This window comes from Schistocerca serialis, chromosome 11 (genome assembly GCF_023864345.2).
Source record: "Schistocerca serialis cubense isolate TAMUIC-IGC-003099 chromosome 11, iqSchSeri2.2, whole genome shotgun sequence".
Taxonomy (NCBI): Eukaryota; Metazoa; Arthropoda; class Insecta; order Orthoptera; family Acrididae; genus Schistocerca; species Schistocerca serialis.
The window spans coordinates 63,755,245-63,778,667 of NC_064648.1; the positions used below are offsets into that span (position 1 = coordinate 63,755,245).

Sequence of the window (23,423 nt, forward strand, 5' to 3'; positions counted from 1 at the left end):
CCATCTCAAGTGTCACCACATTCTGAAGATCAGATTTACTAATTGTTGATATTAAAGCAGGGTATCTTCGAATTTAAAGATAGAGCAATCTGTTTCCTATATTATTTCAAAGAGCGATTGTTCTAAGGTTCTGCAGTCAGTACATACATTTAGCACGTGTCTAAAACAGGACAACTTGTACCATGTTCCCAGGAAATAAAGAAATTATTCAGTGTGCACATAAGCTGGATGCGTCTATATCTACAGGATTACTCTGCATTTCACAACTAAATGACTGGGAGAGGGTTCATCGAACCACCTTAAAGCTATTACTCTTCCGTTCCACTCTCGAATAGCAAAAGTATAATCAAATGTAGACAGAAAATAATTTTGTGTCTAATGGATGTGGCATGTATGTTCACTGTTTCACTACTGGAATGACAGTAAAGCAAAAAAGTTTCACGAAAAAGCATACATGATCCCGTTGCTCCGATACCTCATCGCAGGACTAAGTAAAATGCCGTACAGAATTGATGCTCATGGAGTAGTAGTAGTAGTTAAATTCAGTTGCGACCAAGAAATATTTCTTATAATATGTACTGCGAACTATGGATGGAGAAACAGGCAAATTCCATATTTTTGGATTTCCGGAAGGCATTTGACACGGTGCCCCCATTGAATGTTACTAACGAAGGTACGACCTTATGGAATACGTTTATAGCTGTGTGAGTGGCTCGAACCCTGTTAAGTAACAGAACAGAATTTAGTATGTTGTACTCGATGGCGAGTTCTCATAGGGTATCGTCAGGAGTGCCCCACGGATGTGGGATAGGACCACTGTTGGTGCTCCATATACGTAAATGATGTGGCGGATGAGGTGGGCAGCATTCTGCGGGTGTTTGCCGATCATGCTGTGGTGTCCGGTATGGTGTCGAAGTTGAGTGTCTAGGTCCTGAACTGCGCGTCGTACATTCATATTATTTTACAGGTACACAAGTATATGTGGTTACTGTCTGTAAAATAAGTTGGGGAATGGGGTTAGTAGTAAAGACTAATAAAGTAAAACTTCATGGAAAAACAAAGATATACATAGTATGTGACAAACTATTCATTATTTTGTGGAGTGTCAGCGAAAGGTTTGGAACTGTAAGTTTGTTCGGGTTTCGCTATGTGCTCTTTTTCTCACACACTGGATCAATTTAGTCTGGGTTATGCTGTGAGTTTCGGTGCCTCAGGACCTATCGTAACTTAAATACTTATTGTGTTAAACTTTTGTCGTAAGACTACAGTATTGAGTATATTATGGCAACGGTGTAAATTTCTAAACACTCTCAAAAGCCGTCAGACGGCTACATACAACCAGGACTGGTCACTCAGGCTGCGATGGATATGTGTAGTAAGCTGAAACTAACCGCCGAATTAGTCTAGCTGGTGTGGTGGTTGTACAGTTTGCCGGATAGTAACACTGTGGATGGTGGTGTGATTCCGTCGCGTTTCTTCGGATTTATATGCAGATATTGTGTAGGATCCAGATTGATCGAATTTATTCAAGAGTTCTTACTAGTAGTAAGAACTCTTGACTGAATTCTATAGCTTGTAGGTCAGGTTGAGCGAATGACTCTTCAGTGCTATGCCGTCTGGATACAAAAGACTGAAAGACGGATTTGTGGCTTTCGTGTTGCTGACGTTGTCGCCATTGACTCGGTAGAATTCCTATTGTTTGCGTGTAGCCTTCGAACAGTCCCTTCCCGTCGACCGTAGAGAACAAGGAAGGAAAGCTGCAATGCTTCCAACCTTGATAAATGTGGGAAAAGTCCGTTTGACTAGCGAGAACAGAGGCGGGGCTTCCTGGAGCTACACGTGCGCGCGCGTCAGTCACCTTGAACTGTCGTAACGAGTACTACACGTCTGATACGGCAACGGTTGCGCAGTGCAGGGGCAGGTGTGCGCGTGATGAGCAAACACGGGCCCCACTACGATAAGCCGTGGAGTTGAATGGGGCGGTGGTACTCGCACGGTAGCTGAGGCAGGCAGTGTTGGTGTGAGCCCGGGGGCCCAGCACAGGTGACTGTGTGGAGTCAGCTGATTATAGCCGGGTCTCCGAAAGCAACAAAAGTGCCACTCCAGTGGCGTCTACGAAGTCGTGTGGGGAACACCCAAATTCCACTCGCGTGACCTCACCATGCCACCAAACTTAATCGCTTTAGCTTTGACATTTCCCTTCCCCCGCTAGCGATTAACATCAGAAACAGGCAGTGAAAACCTCGTAACTCCACGTGTATGATTATGAAGTTATTGAAATTAAGAGTTTTCACAGATACATGTAGCAACTTCCTGTATCACACATTTGCACCTGTCATTGCCTGCCATCGAAATAGAGTAGCCACTATCTTGATTTGGCGCTTCCGAAGCTAATGTGCGTATTTGGTTGTTTCCGTACTTCATTACGAAATTACGCAGTTTCAGTGATACACCGCATTATGGATCACCGCAAGGTTCGTAGTTTGTAGTCCGGTTTGTTGTTGTACAGGGGAAGGAAGTGAGACTTCTGGATGTAAAAGCTATATGTGCGCATAATCGTAAATTTACATAGTGAATACACTGAGGAGCCAAAGAAACTTGTACAGCTGCCTAATATCTGCCGCAACACGACGTGGCATGGACTCCTCTAATGTCTGAAGTAGTGCTGACACCACGAGTCCTGCAGGGCTGTCCATAAATCCGTAAGAGTAAGAGGGGGTGGAGATCTTCTGAAAAGCACGTTGCAAGGCATCCCAAATTTGCTCAATAAGTTAACTGTCTGTAGTTGGTGGCAAGTGGAAGTGTTTGAACTCAGAAAAGCGGTCCTGCAGCCACGTTGTAGCAATTCTGGACGTGTGGGGTGTCGCATTGTCCTGCTGGAATTGCCCAAGTCCGTCGGAATTAACAGTGGACATGAATGGATGCAGGTGATCAGACAGGATGCTTACGTACGTGTCACCTGTCCGTCGTATCTACACGCATCATTCCAAATGCACACACCATTACAAAACCTCCACCAGCTTGAACATGCAGACAGGCAGGGTCTATGGATTCGTGAGGTTATCTCAATACCCTTACATGTCCGTCCGCTGCTGATATGCAGGGTCCATGGATTCGTGAGCTTGTCTCCATACCCGTATACGTCCATTCGCTCGATACAATTTGAAACGGGGACTCGTCCGACCAGGCAACATGTTTCCCGTCATCAACAGTCCAATGTCGGTGTTGACAGGCCCAGGCGAGGCGTAAGGCTTTGTGTCGTGCAGTCATCAAGGGTACACGAGTGGGCCTCCGGCTCCGAAAGCTTCAGTGTAATCATAAGTTAGGTATTACATTCGGTAATATTTAACCATAGATTACTAAACCCTTACAAAACTTAAGAATGCTGTAGGGTATAGAACTGGACTTTTGTGCTTAATTCGGTACGTAACATACCATTGGCGATATAATAATTGCAATCAAATAATTCATAACCTGTAGTTATGACCTCCTTCGAACAAAATCTGCAACAAACTTTACGACAGTTTAATAGCAGTGTGACATTCCCCTTTAGTGTTAGTTAGCTGATATGGGGGTGGAAGTGTAACAAAACCTACCAAATGAGTCTACAGGGCACTGTAAGTAGCACCCAAATCATAAGTAAGAAAACTGAAATTGTAGTTTTGAGAACGTGTAGTATAAATATTGGAGGTATGACAGGTAATCGCCAGATGTCAAATAGCAAAGAGCCAGTTCTAGTTTCACTCGACTAAGTACTGCATCTCTAATGTATCAGATTTTTTAATAGAGCTCGAAACTCGGCCCTAAAATCCTCGAAATTTAATTTAGTTATCCAGAGTGGTTAAAGAGTCGCTTTTCGTTTGTTTTTGATGCCCGCGTGTTACTTCTGTGAAAACTCACTATGAAATCAAACATTTAAAACGTACGACTGGTTTTGACAGCAGCGTGTGGCAACTGCGGAACGCATATCGGAGTATCTTGTTTTAGGAGACCTACACCCTCCGACAGCAACTAGTAATATTCGGAATCGCGATTAAGTCCAATTCTGGAGCTTTTGTTCGTCCACGGATCGGTTCAACTTGAACCTACAGTACGGCCATTCGGCTTTTAGCCGTTATGTGGAAAAGGTGGTGACGTTCTTCATCAAAGATTAAACGTTGTCGTAACAAGCGCAAACCCTGACAATAATTCACCAAATCCGGGAATTAAGTACATTTCATTACAAATATAAAATTCTTGGTCTGTGTGATGGAAGACGAGTTTGTGTGGTATAACCCCGATGCTAATTTGTAGCATCATTGTTGCATTTAGATATCGTTGATAGTAGCTATCTTTGGTTGCAGGTATAGACGTCGCTTTTTATGCTGCTATCCATTTTTCGCTTTGTGTACTGGTATCGGCGTTCCAAAATGTCTTACAAAGCGATGATTTCGACACCATATTGCGTCAGTCGCCGTGATTCGTGGATATTTATATTGATTTCTCTTCCACCATCCACTGCACCGTTTGTATCCACGTACTTTAGTTTTGTATTTTTTGTTATGATCTAGGCAGTTTTCAGACTTTGCATTACCACCGCCCAAGACCCACAGTTTCCCGTGGTTGTTGTGCTTGTTAGCTTCAACATTACTTTCAAGATTTCGGGTGTTTGATGTTTGTATTTTGGCGGCATGGAAACGGTTAATATCATTAGGCGCCATTATGGGATGATTTTGTTGCATTTTGGGGCTTGTTATGACGCCATTGGTCAGTCACAGCATGGTACAGAAGGTTCAGGTGCATCCCCGTGATATTGTTTTTCTATTTCCGCAACGGATAGTGGCGTTGTAGTTTGTTCTCGCAGTTACAGTCAATGTAATAGATATTTTTTGTTGCGCATTTAATTCTCGATTAGTTTCTTTCCTTATTTCATCGGAATTTTACATTATCAAACTAATAAAAAAACTGGTAACAATTTTACTTTCTATTCTAATAATTGAGCCGGGATCTAAAGGTTAATTTGCACCTTGCTTTATTCTCTTAATAATGGTAATAGAGTAGGTAGTAGTGGATGTAAATTGCAATAGTTGGCAGCGATGAAGAGGCATATAGCTTACCATGCTAGTCACTCGTATGCGTCAAACGAAGTCGAAATTGAGGTCTATTTGCCGACTGGTCGCACAAAAATAAAATTTAGCTACCTTTTCGCTTGTAATGAGAACTTAAACATTTCCATTACGTAGCAAACAGTTGATTCCGTGAGCGGTACATTGCAGAACAGTTCAAAATAACAATATTTATTTGGCATTTCGTGTCTTAAATGTTTGCAAAAAAGTCTCACTGGGTTACTTACCGTTAAAAGCAGTTGTGCCATCGAACGTAACGTTTCATACGCGTAAAAGTTACTTACGGGCTGAAACTTCCTGGCAGATTAAAACTGTGCCGGATCCAGACTCGAACTCGGGATCTTCGCCTTTCGCAGGCAAGTGCTCTAATCTGCCAGGAAGTTTCATATCAGCGCACACTTCGCTGCAGAATGAAAATCTCATTCCACTTACGGGCTGAATCTCTCTGAAATAATTTGCTCTCTCTCTCTCTCTCTCTCTCTCTCTCTCTCTCTCTCTCTCTCCCCCCTCTCCCCCCTCCCCCCCCCCCCCCCCCCCCCCCCCCCTCTCTCTCTCTCTCTCTCTCTCTCTCTCTCTCTCTCTCTCTCTCTCTCTCTCTCTCTCTCTCTCAGCAGAGGCTGGAGTAGGAAAGAGCGTAATATATTCAGTACGTATTTTAATTAAGACCTCTTAACGTTAAACTGCATTAGATGTTCAGAAGCACGTCAAATTCAAAATTAATTTCAAAATACTTTGTCACGGACGACTTCATCAAATGCTTTTCTAACTGTACTTAATTTTTTCATTTCCTGGTTTAACAGATTGTCATTTAAGTCCGCTGTACGTATATATTACATTCTTGTTGCTGGATTAGAAGTTTGCAATCACGTCTACTTTATACAGACCAGAAATATTCTAGTAGTATTGTGGAATTGTATGCTCTATCCTTTTCCAGCACCCTCGCAGCAAATCGGTCTTAGATTCGTCTTTTTGCTGTTGTATTGAAGAATTTGAATAGTACGCCTCTTTCCATTCCTCAGCGATGTGCAGACGAGCTAGATTACCAATTACTGTAAATGCAAATGATCTTGGAGTAAGATGACGACGGCATTGCTAGGTACGAACTTAAGTGCAGCTCTCCCAGAACTTGCTTTTCAGGTACACTTTCGCAAGTAACCAGTTTCCACGCAAGGCGACGTGGCAATTTCCGCACATGTAAGCCTACTTCGTTATCTCCTCATTCTGCGTTCTACATTTTCCTCCATTGCGTCTGCCATGAGACGTGCAGTGCAGAGGGAAGTCGGCTGTGTACGTGCTTTATAGTTTGTCTGATAATAGTTGAAATATCGTTGTGGATTGCGTAATACTTATCGCGCACGGCCTGGACAGTATTTCCACTCGATGTACTGAATACTGTATATCAGCTCTTTTTACATGTGGATAAAAGTTTACGCCAATAATGAAAGTACCGCATTTGGCAGGGGGACGGTATCATAATCCACCTAGATACTCCAAAAAGACGCGTGTTTCCTTGCTTATATCATTGCCCAACTGTGGCGCATTGTCAGAAGAGAGCAAATGTTCAGACTGCTGCAAAGCCAGTTTTGCAACGCAACGGTAAAGGTGAGATTGAAATGGAGCGACAACTGGAAACTACGCGGGACATTGCTCACATTCTGGCGGTAAATGGACAAAGCACAATATCGTCCAGCCGTCGTGCAATGGTGGCAACAGTACGCGAAGACCGCACAGACGCTGAGAGGGAAGAAAGGCGATAGTGTCGACCATTTCCAGGCAATCGAGGAGCTGAATGTTCCGTCGTCAGGGATCAAAACTACATCCACAGTGTGTGCAGACATTGCGGTGGAGGACTGTTTTATGACAAAAGTATTTTCCGCCGTTTCTGCTGCTTCTGTAAACATCCCTGTAATTTTGCTGCTGTTTTGTAATCCGACAGCTGCGATTCATCTCGGCGTATATTTGCCATTTGGATATAGTTGCGTGCTGATTGCTGCTGTATTTGCCATTTGGCCCGTTCTCACATGTGGAAGGGCAGATATACTACACTGCAGTACGTATTTGGATTCGGACTGTTTGGAGCTTGGTTCAAACATGCCGAGACCACGTTGTAAAGAGAGCCTTAACTCTAGCAATACAACGGTATTTTCCACAACGCGCAATACCAAGGGGGAGGGGATATTTTGTGTCCACCCTGAAATAATTAACGATTTTTGTCTATTAACAATATACCTTTTAAAAGAACTACTGATGTGTAATCGGGATCCATAACCTGAAAATACCTTTTAGCACACATTTTGCAGTTACAATGCACCTTCGGTATTGTAGATTACTGACTTCATTCCCACCACAAAAAATGGAAATTTCGTTCATTGTTGTGGACTTTTGCTCAGGCTCTAAACCTGGAATTACTGAACACGACCTTCATAGAGCAAAGTAACATCCACTCGTACTACTGAGACTTAAAATTTTGTGTTAAGTTTAACTGAAAAATTTAAAACATATATGGAATCTAGTAGAAAGATTCATAAAGACAATACTATCTCAAAATATAGAGAATTAGATTACAAAATTTTCAAAAGGTGGTCATAAACACACACACGCACGCTTTTGTATTGCGAGGCTTAACATTGCACTGTGCTTGAAAACGTCAACGTAGATCTTACAGCCGCAATAAAATATATTGCCAGCTCTATGCGGAATTACTGCGAATCAGTTCTTAAAATTGTGTATTCCGATTGGTATTCATAGATCAGTTAAGTCTTGGATTTAAAGAATAGTTACGTGCTGTTTTCCTGGTGTTGACGATCGGGCCTCACAAGCGCGAAGTGTGCCATCTCGTCGGTAGATAATCGCATAATGACGATAATCGTCGCTGGTACTCGTAGAAGCGTGCGTGCGTTATGCAAATTACCTCATCAGAGGTCGGCTCCTTTTCACTCTGCGTGAATTACTGCTGTGTTACGTGTCTTCTCTCAGTGCTCAAAGCTCCCGCCAGCTTCGTTAGTGCTTGCTAGACGCACTATCCAGTGTTCCATTTGTAGTAGCGTATTTCCATTTAACGGAAGCGATGTCAGAACTTGTTAGAATGGCAGTAAAACTTTCTTACTACCATAGTTATTTACTATCGTAACTATTTTCGTTATATGTTGCGAGGTCTGGTTTGACACAGCACTCCATGCAAATACATCTAGTGAAAGTCTCTTCATCTCTGCATAACTGCTTCAACCATGCATCCACCATAATCCAACCCGTAAACCCACACACCCCGATTCTTTAAAGAATCAAACCAACGTATGTGAAACTGCTTCAGTCGCCATGCGAGAAAAAGTTCAGAAATGTTCTTTATTATGTATAAAGTCAATAAGTGCTCGGATGAATATAGTCTGAATAATTTGTGCGCCGTGAGCTATGCTTACCGGAGACGTAAACACGAATTTCTAACTTTAATACTTGACTTGCTGTTAAACATATTATATAAGATTTAACCTGCAAATGGGATTATGTGACTGATGTAGCCGTTCAGTAATATAGACGATGTAAGTTATCAGCAATTAGCCACACACAGTAACAAAACATGCATGCATGCATGCATACATACATACTATGTAAATAAAATTAACTTAATATAAATTTCAGATTTGATCTGTGAAACTTCGTATTTTACTTGAAAGCCATTGCATGTTTTGTGTTGTCAATTAATTGATTATTTTTTGTTCACGTGTGATTCACAACCCTCATCCCTCTGGTTTCAGATGTATGGTGGTATGCGTGGCATCAAGGGTCTGGTGTGTGAAACTTCAGTGCTGGACCCGGAAGAAGGCATCCGCTTCCGCGGCTACTCGATCCCGGAGTGCCAGAAGCTACTGCCGAAGGCTCCGGGTGGCAACGAACCCCTCCCCGAGGGCCTTTTCTGGCTGCTCATCACCGGTGACATACCCAACGAGGCTCAGGTAGGCTGCAATCCTCAGTCCTGCAGGGGTTGCAGTGACGGGTGCTGCGCCGTGAGGTTGAGTTGTATTGTTGTTGGTTTATAAATAAATGAAGGTGTTAAGGTACTGAGAATGTGCTAGCTTTCTGACGAGTCCTTCAGAGCTGGAGATTACACGCAAACCTGTACGTGCGGGCACAGCAGATTGACAGGGGCGAAGGGTTGTGAGATGAAGTTGTGGAGGGGGTGAGGAATTGGGTGACGACGGTTGGGGAAGGGCATGTGCTGCTCTGCTCATTTAATTGGAAACATTTATTTGGTGTATCAGAATTACTTCTTTGCACCGGTATGCATTCCAAATGAATCTAAATAAGGGTCACCAGTATCATTCTAACCCCTAAGACAGGGTTATGTTCCTCACAGCTCCAAACTAGATAATTGAAAGTCCTTAGCTAAGTAAAGCTGAAATCCTAAACACCTTTTTCCAAAGCTGTTTCACAGAGGAAGACACACTGCGGTTCCTTCTCTAAACCCTCGCACGAACTGAAATCACTCGACAGTAAAGTCCACTGGACCTGACGGGATACCGATTCGATTCTACACATAGTACACAAAAGAACTTGCCCCTCCTAACAGCCATGTACCCCAAGTCTCTAGAGGAACGAAAGATTCCAAATGATTAGAAAAGAGCACAGGTAGTCCCAGTTTTAAAGAAGGGTTGTTGAGCAGATGCTCAAAACTATAGGCCTTTATCTCTGACATCGATCTGTTGTAGAATTTTAGAACGTTTTTTTTTCTTGCATATCATGTCATTTCTGGAAACCCAGAATCTACTCTATAGGAATCAACATGGATTACGGAAACAGCGACCGTGTGAGACCCAACTTGCTTTATATGTTCATGGGACCCAAAAAATATTAGATACAGGCTCCCAGGTAGATGCCATTTTCCTTGACTTGCGGAAGGCGTTAGATACAGTTCCGCACTGTCGCCTGATAAAGTAAGAGCCTAAAAATATCAGACCAGCTGTGTGGCTGGATTGAAGAGTTTTTAGCAAACAGAACACAGCATGTTTTTTCTCAACGGAGAGACATCTACAGACATTAAAGTAACCTCTGGCGTGCCACAGGGGAGTGTTATGGGACCATTGCTATTCACAATATATATAAATAACCTGGTAGATAGTGTCGGAAGTTCCATGCAGCTTTTCGCGGATGATGCTGTAGTATACAGAGAAGTTGCAGCATTAGGAAACAGCAGCGAAATGCAGGAAGATCTGCAGCGGATAGGCACTTTGGGCAGGGAGTGGCAACTGACCCTTAACATAGACAAATGTAATGTATTGCGAATAGATAGAAAGAAGCATCCTTTATTGTACAATTATATGATAGCGGAACACACTGGTAGCAGTTACTTCTGTAAAATATCTGGGAGTATGCGTGCGGAACGATTTGAAGTGGAATGATCTTATAAAATTAATTGTTGGTAAGGCGGGTACCAGGTTGAGATTTATTGGGAGAGTCCTTAGAAAATGTAGCCCATCAACGAAGGAGGTGGCTTACAAAACACTGGTTCGACCTATACTTGACTATTGCTCGTCAGTGTGGGATCCGTACCAGGTCCGGTTGCCAGAGGAGATAGAGAAGATCCAAAGAAGAGCGGCACATTTCGTCACAGGGTTATTTGGTAAGCGTGATAGTGTTATGGAGATGTTCAGCAAACTCAGGTGGCAGACTCTGCAAGAGAGGCACTCTGCATTGCGGTGAAGTTTGCTGTCCAGGTTTCGAGAGGGTGCGTTTCTGGATGAGATATCGAATATATTGCTTCCCCCTACTAATACTTCCCGAGGAGATCACGAATGTAAAATTAGAGAGATTAGAGCGTGCACGGGGGCTTTCCGACAGTTGTTCTTTCCGCGAACCATACGAGAGTGGAACAGGAAAGGCAGGTAATGACAGTGGCATGTAAGGTGCCCTCTGCCTCACACTGTTGGGTGGATTGCAGAGTATAAATGTAGATGTAGAACTACTTTTGGAAAAGATAGAGATCTGACTACTGGACTGGGATACCTTCACTATTAACAGTTCATTACAACACACTAACAAGTCTTATCAATAATCTCTACATCAAAGTGACAATATAGTTTATAATTAGTATGGAGAGAGTTGCACAAATACATCATCCTCAAAATAGCTTAGAAATAAAAATTAATGGGAATGAATTAACCCTACTCAAGTCCATCACTTTTATCCAATACAATCCCAGCTCCAGCTAGCTAATAGCTACACACCGTCCTCTGTGGACTCTTTACCAAACAAGTCCACACTTACCTAAAATTTCCAAGCAGACTTCCACACACGTGCACAGGAATCCATTTTTGAATGCTTTGTTCTCTTTCTGCACTGGAAGAATAATCTCGGTGAATGTGAAGGATCACTAACTGCAGACTTCCAAAGTGATAATTACTTCAAAACACAATCTCCACACAACAGTAACCGTAACTTACCACATCAGTCCCATGATGGATCCTGCCATCTAGCCAAACAGGAGCATTGTGTGTTACGTTGATGTATAAATTTATAGTTTTTGCTTTGCATGTTGGTTTCCCAGATGCACTGAGTTTACTTACCGATTGTCATTTTTTATTTATAAACCACTACTGCTACTTGAGTTGACATATTGGCATTTTGTCATTTTGATATAGCAAGTGAAGCTGTGGAGTCTAGAAAATGGGGTGCTAAGTGGAGAAATTGGAATACTTCTGACATACTTCCGACATAATTCTGTCAGAGTTCGGTAAAGGGGTCACAGCATTGGAAGCAATCAGAAACATTTGCAGTCATTTGTGATAATGCCATAGACAGAGCACAGCAAGAAAATCCTTTTATCATTTTAAGGATGACATGACGTTACTGTGTCTGTACATTCAGGAAGACCTTCAGGGTTTGATGAAGAGCATTTGAATGTATTAATCAACAATTACCCACCTCAGTGTACTCAAGGACTGGCAAAAGTGATGAACTGTGATCATTCCACCATGGTGCGATATTCACATGAATTGGGGAAGGTTCAGAAATCGGATGTATAGGTACTGCTTACTCAAGCCAATCATCAACTGATTCGTGGAAAACACAGATTCCTGTCCTGCATCATTACTAGTGACGAGAAATGGTATCTTTATGCTAACATAAGGAAAAGCAAGAAATGGTTGAGCCCAAACGAAGCTGCAACTCTGCACAACCACAAAAGATAATGTTATGCATCTGGTGGAACAGGAACGGTGTAGTGTTCTAACAATTGCTTCCCCGAAGTGGAGTGATCGCTGCTGACATTTATTGTCAAAAACTGGTGTGTCTTGCAGACGCAGTCCAAGAATGACGACTAGGCAGACTGTGTAAAGTGATGCTACTCCACAATATTACCTGACTGCATTCTGGTAGACTGACAAAAACCTCGGCACAAGAATTGGGTCGGGAAATCATTCCACAACCACTCTATTCTCCTTCTCCACTGTCTGTTGAATGACCTTAAAGGAACTTCCTTTCTGGATAAAAATGCACTCTGAGGCAAAGAACTCGTCAAGCCTTGTTCAAAGCTGTGATTTCTACAGTTGCGAAATTGAAAAGTTACGCAAGTGTTGGCAGATTGTTGTAAATAGTGAGGGAGAACCTTGCTGATTTGGAGTGAGTGAGTGAGTGAGGGGGTTTTTTTTTTAATGAGTCTCCATTGCTATTTCTGTAAAATGCTGCTTCCTTCTGGGATTCACCACAGTTCCTCCAAAACACCATCATGGGGCAGTCACTCGACATAGCACCAGCATAATGCTAGGACCATTACCTATTTAGGGGGATTAGGCAAACAGCAGCTCATTGGGCCACCAGGAGGGACAAAAACCTGTTTCCCAGGTGTACACAATAGCCACCAAAATGTGCAAACAGGTTCAGTCTACAAATTATTTTATGTTGTCTATGTAATAAAGTGAAGCTGGCGCTGCGGGTAATAATCCAGATGGGTCAGTTTGAGAAGCAGCATTCAAGATAGGCTATGCTCTGAAGGAAGATTTGTCAGAAAGCTAGCAAAATAATGTTTCATGTTCAAGTGCATATTGACCACTTAACTATTTGGTGAGTTAGTATCTTTACTTCCTGAATTATTTAATCATTGCCCCAGTAATGTGTTTAAAATACGCGAGACAGGTGTTCTATCTTGTTCCTAAATAATTTCAGGTGAATGCTGGGTGAGAGTTGTACAGAATAGTCAGATTCCATTATCAACTAGGTTAAAGGGATATTAACTTTGAACTAAGAGGAAAGTAAAATACATAAGATTGTGTAGTACTTCTGATGTTTATTTTAAATTCTAAAATTTAAAGCTGTGGAAGTATTAGCACTATTCCAGAGTGCAATATTTAGACACATATAGAATATTTTTGATTGATAGGGATGTGTTTCCCGCAGTTTGTAGCATCTGTGACCTATTTCCTGTGTGGTCTAAACATGTCTGTTTCACCCTGGTTTAAGAGCCACTTTCTTGGAAAGGGATCTTGTCCTCCTTTTATTCACGAGTGACTTGTTTTTGTGTAATTAATTGTCTACTGGCTCAATGACACAATAGTCCATTAACGGTAGGTATTTTTGTTTTAAACATGACAGAAGACGTCTTTGAAACAGTACCACTAGATAATGTACTCGTAAACCAACAGTTTCCATCTGGGATGCCATGTTGTCCAGACAGGTCACGGAGCCAATGTACTTCTGTCTGTGAATATTGCGACGTGACAGGTCATACAGCACTGGGATAATGACAATCTCCGTCAGTTCAAAGTTCTTCGTGGAGCATTGTGAGGAACAGGCTCCGAGTTCTGTGATGTTGCGGTAGTCTTTCTCCCTAAGGTACATTTGCAACACTTTGCTGATAAAGCCTCAGTTAAAATGCCTGCAGCAGACTGTTCTCGGATATATCAGTTGATCTGAAGGCAACAGACTGATTTGATCAGGCAATGTACGGGAAACCTACACGCATTTGAGCACACACTGTTTTTACCAAGCTGTACCAAAGTAATTACTCTTTGTTCTAAAGTATTCAGAATCAAAGAGTCATTCTGACGATGACCACCTAGAGTTTGAATGGCAGTATGATAAGTGTGTTGAGAGAGTGGTTACAGTTAGGGGGATATACTGAACACTTCCAGATACCACAGACAAAGGACACCTTGTGAATCTATGAAAGAGAGAGGTGGCTATATTTCTGCCGTACTATGGGGCAGTGAGCAGTAATGAGACACCAGAGTCCCTTCTTGTGTAAGCATCGTGCAAAGACGTTTCGGGAATGCAGCCAAATGGCATCGATAATTGCTGATATTTGTGTAGTAGCACACCTTCCCCTTCCCTGCCCTGGCAGTTTTGCCTTGAATGGCAGGGTGTGATCCTTCTGAAATATAGGCATTTATCTACATCACCCAGCTACGTTCCCATAAAGTGTTTGAATAATGAGCTGCAGAGGCATGGACTGGGACAAGTATTCCAGCCTGCCCTGGAAGTAAGAGATGTTGTGCCCCTTGTGTATGGTTTGTGCTGCAATTGTAGCAGCACCTATAATGGTCAACCTATTCCCACTGTAGCAAGCCACTGTTCTCAGTGCAAGTGCTATTGTATAAAAAGTGAGGTTGAGAAGTTGCTCATAGCTGAGCATTACCTGGAAGATGGATGTAAAATAAAATTTGAAAAGATTAGTCTTGACTCGTGGATTGTCATTGGGATTCCATTATAGACACAGCAGCTAAGATTAGAATAAACTGCAAAAAATTTAACAGAGAGCAGGGGTACTCACTTAATAGAACATGGGGATGGGCTTTGGATATCCAGCCAAAGCAGGTGCTTGACACTTTTAGGGAGGTGACAGTGGCAGTTTCAAATGTGGCGCCATCCTCTCGCACCCTACAATGGCCTCAGTCTTTTGGCTACTTGTTTTCGGTGCACTTTCGGTGTCACTTTGGCCATCTAATTGCTTCCCGATGCAGAAGTTGTGCTTTTATGGGGTGATCCTGTGATGTTAAATGCTTGCTGGAATGATGAAGAGTAAATGTATCAATTTGAGGTGAGGGATTATGATTTGGAAGTGACTGGGCTGAAAGTTACAAATGAAATTGGGTCCGACACCCGATATTGTAATGCGTGTACCAGTACTGTTGTTGCTAGTTGTAGGGTAAACCACTTTCAGAGATGGTGGTATGAATAAAAAGACATAGCTTGTAAACCTAGAAGTGGTCATTCGGAACTGACAAAATCGGTCAAAGTGGCATTTCCCTTGCATTTTAAACGCACTTGAGTCGATACCGGGCAGTTCTAAAGTCCAGGCCACAAACAATTAAGCATTTGTGGAGTAGAATGCTTTTCTTTTTTCATTTTCGTGTAGTGCTGCATAAAATGCTTGATTTCGAATCCTTTTAGGATGAAATGACTGTTTTACAAAATAAATTGCTGAGGTACAAGCAATGAACTTCTCAGAAAGGAGCTTCCTGTGAAGTAGGAATAAATCCCACAATCTGAGAGAGAATGACTGTCAGGATAAAAACTCTAAGATCATGGGCAGGAGGTGTAGAGGTGTCAATTACAAATTTTTTCGTAGGGGGAATGTGAAAGCAAATGCGTGAAACTAAAAATGGTTTTTAGAATCTATTTTTTATCATGCGGTGCACACAATTCCCTACACTGCTAAACATATGCAAGAGTTTGTTAGAGTTCTTGCTGTTGTTTTGTTTCTGAAGTCTGAATAATAATGGACCATATATATTGTACTGTTTTTCATATGCAGTTGGCTGTTAGAATTTTTTTTCTCTAATTATTCCTCAAAGTCCTCGGTCTACAATTTCGAGATCAGTTCCTTCTAACGTACGTTCACAATGAAACTGTTTTGTTTTCAGTTGGCTCCGAATAGAAAATAAAGACTGTTGCGGCAATTACAGGTGAAGTACCTGTCGAAGGAGTGGGCTAACCGGGCTGGCCTGCCTTCACACGTGGTGACGATGCTGAACAACTTCCCCACCAACCTGCACCCCATGTCACAGTTCAGCAGTGCCATCACCACCCTCAACACGGAGAGCAAGTTCCTCAAGGCATACAGCGAGGGTGTCCCCAAGGCCAAGTACTGGGAGGTGAGTTGCAAACCGGGCTATAGTCTACTGTTCTTCTGCTTCACCCTTTTGCCAATTTCATAAATTATTGAGTTTCACTTATTCTGTTACATAGTTGTACTGTTTTTAAACAGATTATTTCCAACATGTAATGGTAAATTATCTTCTCAGTAATGCAGTTCCAGTGTTTAAACAATGGCTTAAATATAGCTCATATGTCAGTGTGCTGTGGAAACTCCTCGGTATATTGTGTGGTGTGCCACGAACAAGAGAGATTGCAAACCATTGCTGTACAGTTCAGTGAAGTCATCCACAAGGATAACATACTCTGGAAATAAGAGTAATTCATTCAGAACTCTAGGAGCCTGGAATGTTAGATCTCCTAGTTGTGTTCATAGATTTGAGAAATTGTAAAAGTTGATTGGATAGCTTGAGCTAATATCCACAGTAGTAAGACATTCGAGAGACTTGCAGAAGATGTATAAAGAGCTATGAGTCTCTTAGCACAATAGAGACTTGCAGAGAGATCCGTCACAGGAATACAGTATTAGGTATTAGTGTAATTAAAACAGATTAATTTTGCTTTACTGTTGGTTAACGATACAAAACTAATTTAAAGTGGTAATCATTACTCTCCAAATTCGTGGAACTCGTGAGATGCTTTTCTGCTAAAAGCCCACTGAAAACGCAAATGTGTTAAGAGAACAAATGTGCCTTACAGGGAAATTATGCAGGTAAAAATGACGATGTAAGATAATGGGCCTAGAATCTTTGTGAAAGAGTACATAGATAAGATAGTTTTCTAAACTGTACACTTGCTTGATACACAATTCTCTAATAAATTTTGAAGAAAATGTGCAAATGAGTTACATTTGTTGTGAGTTCAGACATAAAATGGTTTGCCACACATTTGTGATATCTGTAACTCATAGAGACTGTTCATTGGTTCTCTCCCACAGTGTAATATGTCAGCCCAAGCTCCTTATAAGCACAAATACAAATAATGGAGAGCATCTGAAGATTAGCGGTTAAATTCTTGAAATTAGTTGTGTGCATGTTCTTATTTAAAATGCGTAAGGAAAGTGACAAAATTTTTTTAATTTTCTAAATTTTCAAAATAAAATGCAAGTTTTTTGGTTGCTAAGGTACTTGATTACTTTGTATTGCATTATTTGATGAAAGTATTTTATTTCTCTAAACAGCAGGCTTCATGTATAAAAGTTTCGTGCTAAATGGACAAACATGTTTCTAACTTGTATTTTTCTTCCATCTTTGTAGTGTGTTAACATCAGTTTTAGTTTAATGGAATCTACTTGTGATTGATAAGCATTGACCTGTTCGAAAAGCATTTTCTTTCAGAGAAAAATAAGTTTGTGAAACCACATTTCAGAAAGGAAATTAGGAAATTAGGAAAGAATGAAAGTTGTCAGTTGGTAATTTTCAGTGTTTACATCCCGCAACTCTGTGACAGTACCAGTATCTGGCAGCAGTAGAACAGAGAAGTGTGTTCACTAGATGATGTATGAGAAACAGAAAGAAATAGATGAATTTGCGTTTCCTGATGTTTTGTTCAATTTACGGGCATAATCCTTATTAATCTCACCAGTGTAAAAGTCGAGTAAGGCTTTTTATTTTTCTACTATAGTAGCATTCCGAGCAATAGAGAGCAGTCTCACTTCTCCATTAATTCAATTTCTGAGAGAGTGCTTCACTAGGCAGGTACCTAAGCCTTAGAATATATGTTTTAGGAATCTTTTTCCTTTTACATGTAAAGAGAAATGCAATGCACAGAAAGGAACCTATTTTATAATCATAGAACAGATAACAGCTGAATTCCAAAGTTGATGAACAACAAACCTAATAGCTAATTTCAAAAGTACTTCATATAGGAAGAATATTTAATGCGCAAAATGTTGTTGCAGCAAAGAATGTCATGTAATGTGTAGTTGCTTCCAAACTGTTACTCATTTTCTGAATTCTTGTATTTGCAGTTCTTGTATTTGCAGTTTTTGTAATTCTCGTTTTTGTGTGTATCTCGCAGTACGTATACGAAGATGCAATGGATCTCATCGCGAAACTGCCCGTCGTGGCTGCCATGATCTACCGCAACACTTACAAGGAGTCGAAGGGCATCGGAGCTATAGACCCCAAGAAGGACTGGAGCGCAAACTTCTGCCAGATGCTCGGCTACGACAACCCGGAGTTCACCGAGCTCATGAGGCTGTACCTCACAATCCACAGGTGAGCTGAGCACTAGTTCAGCAGGTCAGTACGGGGCTGCTGATTTCACTAAGTGTGAGGGCTCGTAATTCTTTCAAACTCGTTGATCCTGATAGACAAAAAATTAAGATGTAGTCAGTGCTTGGATCTCTGGCATGGTGTTGACTTGAATAAAAGGATTTTAGCTTATTTTATGTACTTTTCTCCATTGGTTTATAGAATTCCTTTCTGAGAGCAATATATCTATTTACTTCTGTCAAAAAATAAAAAAAAATTCAACTTCAGCATAGAAGATAAGTGGAAAATAGCGCTCGCAAACTAATTGACCATTTAAAATGATGGTGCACCTTGCAGGACATTTATTGGTGGTCACTTGCTTCATAATTAAATCTTCCAATAAGCTTAGAGAGGAGTGAGATTTACAAATAAACATTTTTACATATCTTTTTTTCTCACAATTGGTTCCAGTTACACGTCTAGAGGTTGATTCTTAAGGCCGAAATTTTTCACTTTGTATGTTCCAAATGACATAATTGTGAAACAGCCCTGTTCCATAATTTCTGTTTCTCTAACATTTTTATTCTGTCACATTTTTCTATATCACAATGTCTTTACAATCTCCGCTTTTAAAACAAGAATTACATTGGTATTGCCAAAATTAAACTCATCCGACCACATCAGAGACATGCTCACCACTAACTCATTCTGCGGTACTAACAATATTCGAGAGTTTACAAACTTTCTTTACACAAGAAGAATCTTCACCAAATTATATCACTATTTTATAAATGAATCCAGAAATAAATTTAATTAATATCGTCAGATTGCCCAATTAATAATATGAATTTTAAGTGTGCCAGATATTTTGTAATTTCAAATGTTTCTAAAAGAAGAGTAATTTTGACTGTACATAGAGAGTTAGTACATATCAATTGCGATAAATTTGTTTTTATATATTTTAACCTGAACTGTAACACATCGTATGGCATACTCGATATCAATTCAGGCAGGCTAGGAAAAAATTGTACCTTCATAGTCTTGGATGTTACTGAATTTAGCATATGTTAAAATGAAGGTCTAAGTAAGGAACATTTATTCTTCTGTTTTCTCAAAAAAAAAAAAAAAAAAAAAAAAATATTCTGCTCAGAGATATAGCCCTCCAAAGATGACACTGCGCATACCATTTTGAAGATGCGAACTTTGGAAAATTTTTTAAAATACTGTATCTCTGTAACAGTTCTGAATGTTTCATTGTTTTTTTTATATTTGAAAGATAATTCCTTTATGATTACAAAGAAATCCTCCATTTGGACATATCTGTCAAAGTTCTTTTACTATAGTGTTCTAAACTTTTTATAGTTTCTGGTCCCCCCCCCCCCCCCCCCCTGCAAAATGCCAATCCATAATTTTGTCCTGTGTCATCACTTAAAACTGCAACACTTGTGGCCTTGTCTTGAAAATATGTCACTCCTGTAAAAATTGAAACCTGGTCATTACTCCAATGATACCCTAGTACTACTTGTGGAAGGGTTACAGACCAGTTCTCAGCAAAATCACAGTGAAGATTTAAGCATAGTTCATCAGCCTGTATGCAACTTTTCACTTCTGCAATTTGTTGTAGTTGCAGTTTCTTCAGATGCAGGTGTGTTACTGCTTTCACTGACCATTTACCAAGTTCATCAATGAAACTGTGTAAGGCAACATTTTCTTAATTAGTTTTTCCTCCCATGTCACAGATGTAATTTCTGCAGTTATCTGCTATGTCTTCCAGGCCAAGTATCTGTAAAGACACTTCTCCCTTTCCAGGGCAGTCACTACATGAAACAAACAAGTGTCTCACTTTGTCACAGACTACGAATGACTTCACACGCCCAACCGAGGTGTCATATGTCATGTGCTCCAGTAAGTTCTTCAAAGTTGCCACAAAAAGTTCAAAATTTGTGCAGTAGGCACATACACCTCCAGGTGGGTGTGGAACTACCCACTCAGGTCGTAATGCATAAAATTGTCCTCCCGTGTGTGAAGTTGTATAGTTGCTCTTATGAATTGCAAAAGTTTCTGTAATACTGCAGGTCATGTACCTCTTAAGTTTCCCAACTTTTAGACCTTAAACTGTTGGCAGTTATAGTGTCTTTCTTGTTGGCACTCAGGCGGGAACAGTCCCATTTATCTTCCAGATAAAATGTCTGCACTACTTGAACTAGAGCAGCTTCCACAGTTTGACCATGAGAGGATCTGGTCTTCCAGAGACTCCTCTTACAGAGCACACATTTCTTGATTTGTCTGCCATGTACTTTGATACTGTTGGAACGTGGTTCAAAAGTCTCTGGAGTAATAGTTAAGTCTTGCACCTTTTCACTGTAGGATGCACAATATTCAACAGCTGAATTGATATTTGTGAAAAATTCCTGGCAAAAAGTGCAAGAGTGCTTTGGTTCATTTTCTTCTGAAGATGGAATTTCTACTTTGAAGAGTGTGGTCAGTTTTGCTGTGAGGTATTGATCAATAGCTTTAATAATTTCTCTGTGCTTTCTTGATGCATAGAGCGTATGACTCAACTTCACTGACCACGGTTTCTTAACAGGACTTAAATCTACCTCTGTAGTTGACTGATTCAGGGTATTTAATTCCACCTCTATTGGTGCAAAATCTGCATCATCATTGGTGTTACTCTGTAAAAACAATTAGAACACACAGTCGTCACTAGAAACATCTTCATTTGAATCAGTCTTCAAATGAGAACACTTATTCCCAACCTGAACAAAGTCTGTTTTTTGTTTGTCTTATATATCACTCTTTTATGTCAGCTGCTCGACACTTCCGTGTCGACTTGCCCGCACACATCTCGACAGCCGTCATTTACTTGTGAGCTGTGCCGCGTGATGGGTCACAATTGCCTCGACACTGGATTTGCTGAGCACAGAATACTTTAATCACCGTGGCACGTGAACGGAAGATGAACTTGGCCGCTTTGGACTTGCTGCCACCCTAGGTCCGAAAGCCGAGGAATGTGCCCTTTCTGGCTTCAGATAAATCACTCCAGTAATGCATTATAATAATGACTACACTGTTTTCTACATACCTAGACAAGCTTTGTGTCTTCCACTGCTTCTGCGGCCACCTGCCCTCTGTGTTAATGTGATGGAACCAGGTATAAATTGTCCTTTTTTTCTTAAATGTAAATTTATGAGGAAATAATTTTATTTTTCAAATACTTGGCCCTACTATTAACATCCTTGCGGAAAACGTGTGCTGTTCACAAATCAGTTTCCCCTACCAGTACCTGAGTAAGCCTGTTCTCAACATTAAGGTTGGTTTGAATCTTTGTGGTATCTGCATCCACATCTACATATATACGTTGCAAATCACAATGAGGTGCATGGCAGAGGGTACATCCCATTGTACCATTTATTAGGGCTTCTTCCTGTTCTGTTCATGTATGTAGTGTGGGAAAAATGTGTGTTCGAATGCCTGTGTGCATGTTGTAATTATTCTGATCTTATCCTCGCAGTTCCCGTGTGAGAGATACGTAGGGGTTTGTAGTATCCTTCTAGAGTCGTCAGTTAAACCCAGTTCTTGAAATGTAAGAGACTTTCCCGAGAAAGTTTATATGTAATCTTGAACAGTCTCCCAGTTCAGTTTCTTTCAGTATCTGTGATGCCCTCTGTGCTGCTTTAACTTGGTGCACTTGTTGTTTCGTGCAGATACTTTTTGTTTTGCATTCAGAAAGTGCTGCTTCAGTCACGAAGTAGATAACCACAAATTTTGCAGACTCATAACCTACGTATCAGTTCAGTAAGTATAAAAGCTTGAATAGGACTTGTATACCATATTGGAATTGTCCCATATAACTACATTCCATCCTTTCGGAAACAGGTATCTACATCTACATCTACATCTATACTCCGCGAGCCACCTTACGGTGTGTGGCGGAGGGTACTTATTGTACCACTATCTGATCCCCCCTTCCCTGTTCCATTCACGAATTGTGCGTGGAAAGAACGACTGCTTGTAAGTCTCCGTATTTGCTCTAATTTCTCGGATCTTTTCGTTGTGATCATTACGCGAGATATATGTGGGCGGTAGTAATATGTTGCCCATCTCTTCCCGGAATGTGCTCTCTCGTAATTTCGATAATAAACCTCTCCGTATTGCGTAACGCCTTTCTTGAAGTGTCCGCCACTGGAGCTTGTTCAGCATCTCCGTAACGCTCTCGCGCTGACTAAATGTCCCTATGACGAATCGCGCTGCTTTTCGCTGGATCATGTCTATCTCTTCTATTAATCCAACCTGGTAAGGGTCCCATACTGATGAGCAATACTCAAGAATCGGACGAACAAGCGTTTTGTAAGCTACTTCTTTCGTCGATGAGTCACATTTTCTTAGAATTCTTCCTATGAATCTCAACCTGGCGCCTGCTTTTCCCACTATTTGTTTTATGTGATCATTCCACTTCAGATCGCTCCGGATAGTAACTCCTAAGTATTTTACGGTTGTTACCGCTTCCAATGATTTACCACCTATGGCATAATCGTACTGGAATGGATTTCTGCCCCTATGTATGCGCATTATATTACATTTATCTACGTTTAGGGAAAGCTGCCAGCTGTCGCACCATGCATTAATCCTCTGCAGGTCCTCCTGGAGTACGTACGAGTCTTCTGATGTTGCTACTTTCTTGTAGACAACCGTGTCATCTGCAAATAGCCTCACGGAGCTACCGATGTTGTCAACTAAGTCATTTATGTATATTGTAAACAATAAAGGTCCTATCACGCTTCCCTGCGGTACTCCCGAAATTACCTCTACATCTGCAGATTTTGAACCGTTAAGAATGACATGTTGTGTTCTTTCTTCTAGGAAATCCTGAATCCAGTCACAAACCTGGTCCGATATTCCGTAGGCTCGTATTTTTTTCACTAAACGTAAGTGCGGAACCGTATCAAATGCCTTCCTGAAGTCCAGGAATACGGCATCAATCTGCTCGCCAGTGTCTACGGCACTGTGAATTTCTTGGGCAAATAGGGCGAGCTGAGTT

At 41.1% G+C, this 23,423-nt stretch overlaps 1 protein-coding gene across 2 annotated transcripts in view; it reads left to right on the plus strand.

The window, feature by feature from the left end:
* The window catches only part of LOC126427034 (probable citrate synthase 2, mitochondrial), a 251,626-nt gene that overhangs the window by 185,229 nt on the left and 42,974 nt on the right, over nt 1-23,423 (plus strand). For both annotated transcript variants that reach the window (XM_050089210.1, XM_050089209.1), the window contains exons 3-5: nt 8,858-9,055; nt 15,998-16,186; nt 18,207-18,406. In XM_050089210.1, coding sequence (XP_049945167.1) covers nt 8,858-9,055; nt 15,998-16,186; nt 18,207-18,406 — 587 coding nt within the window. The remainder of the gene's footprint in view (nt 1-8,857; nt 9,056-15,997; nt 16,187-18,206; nt 18,407-23,423) is intronic.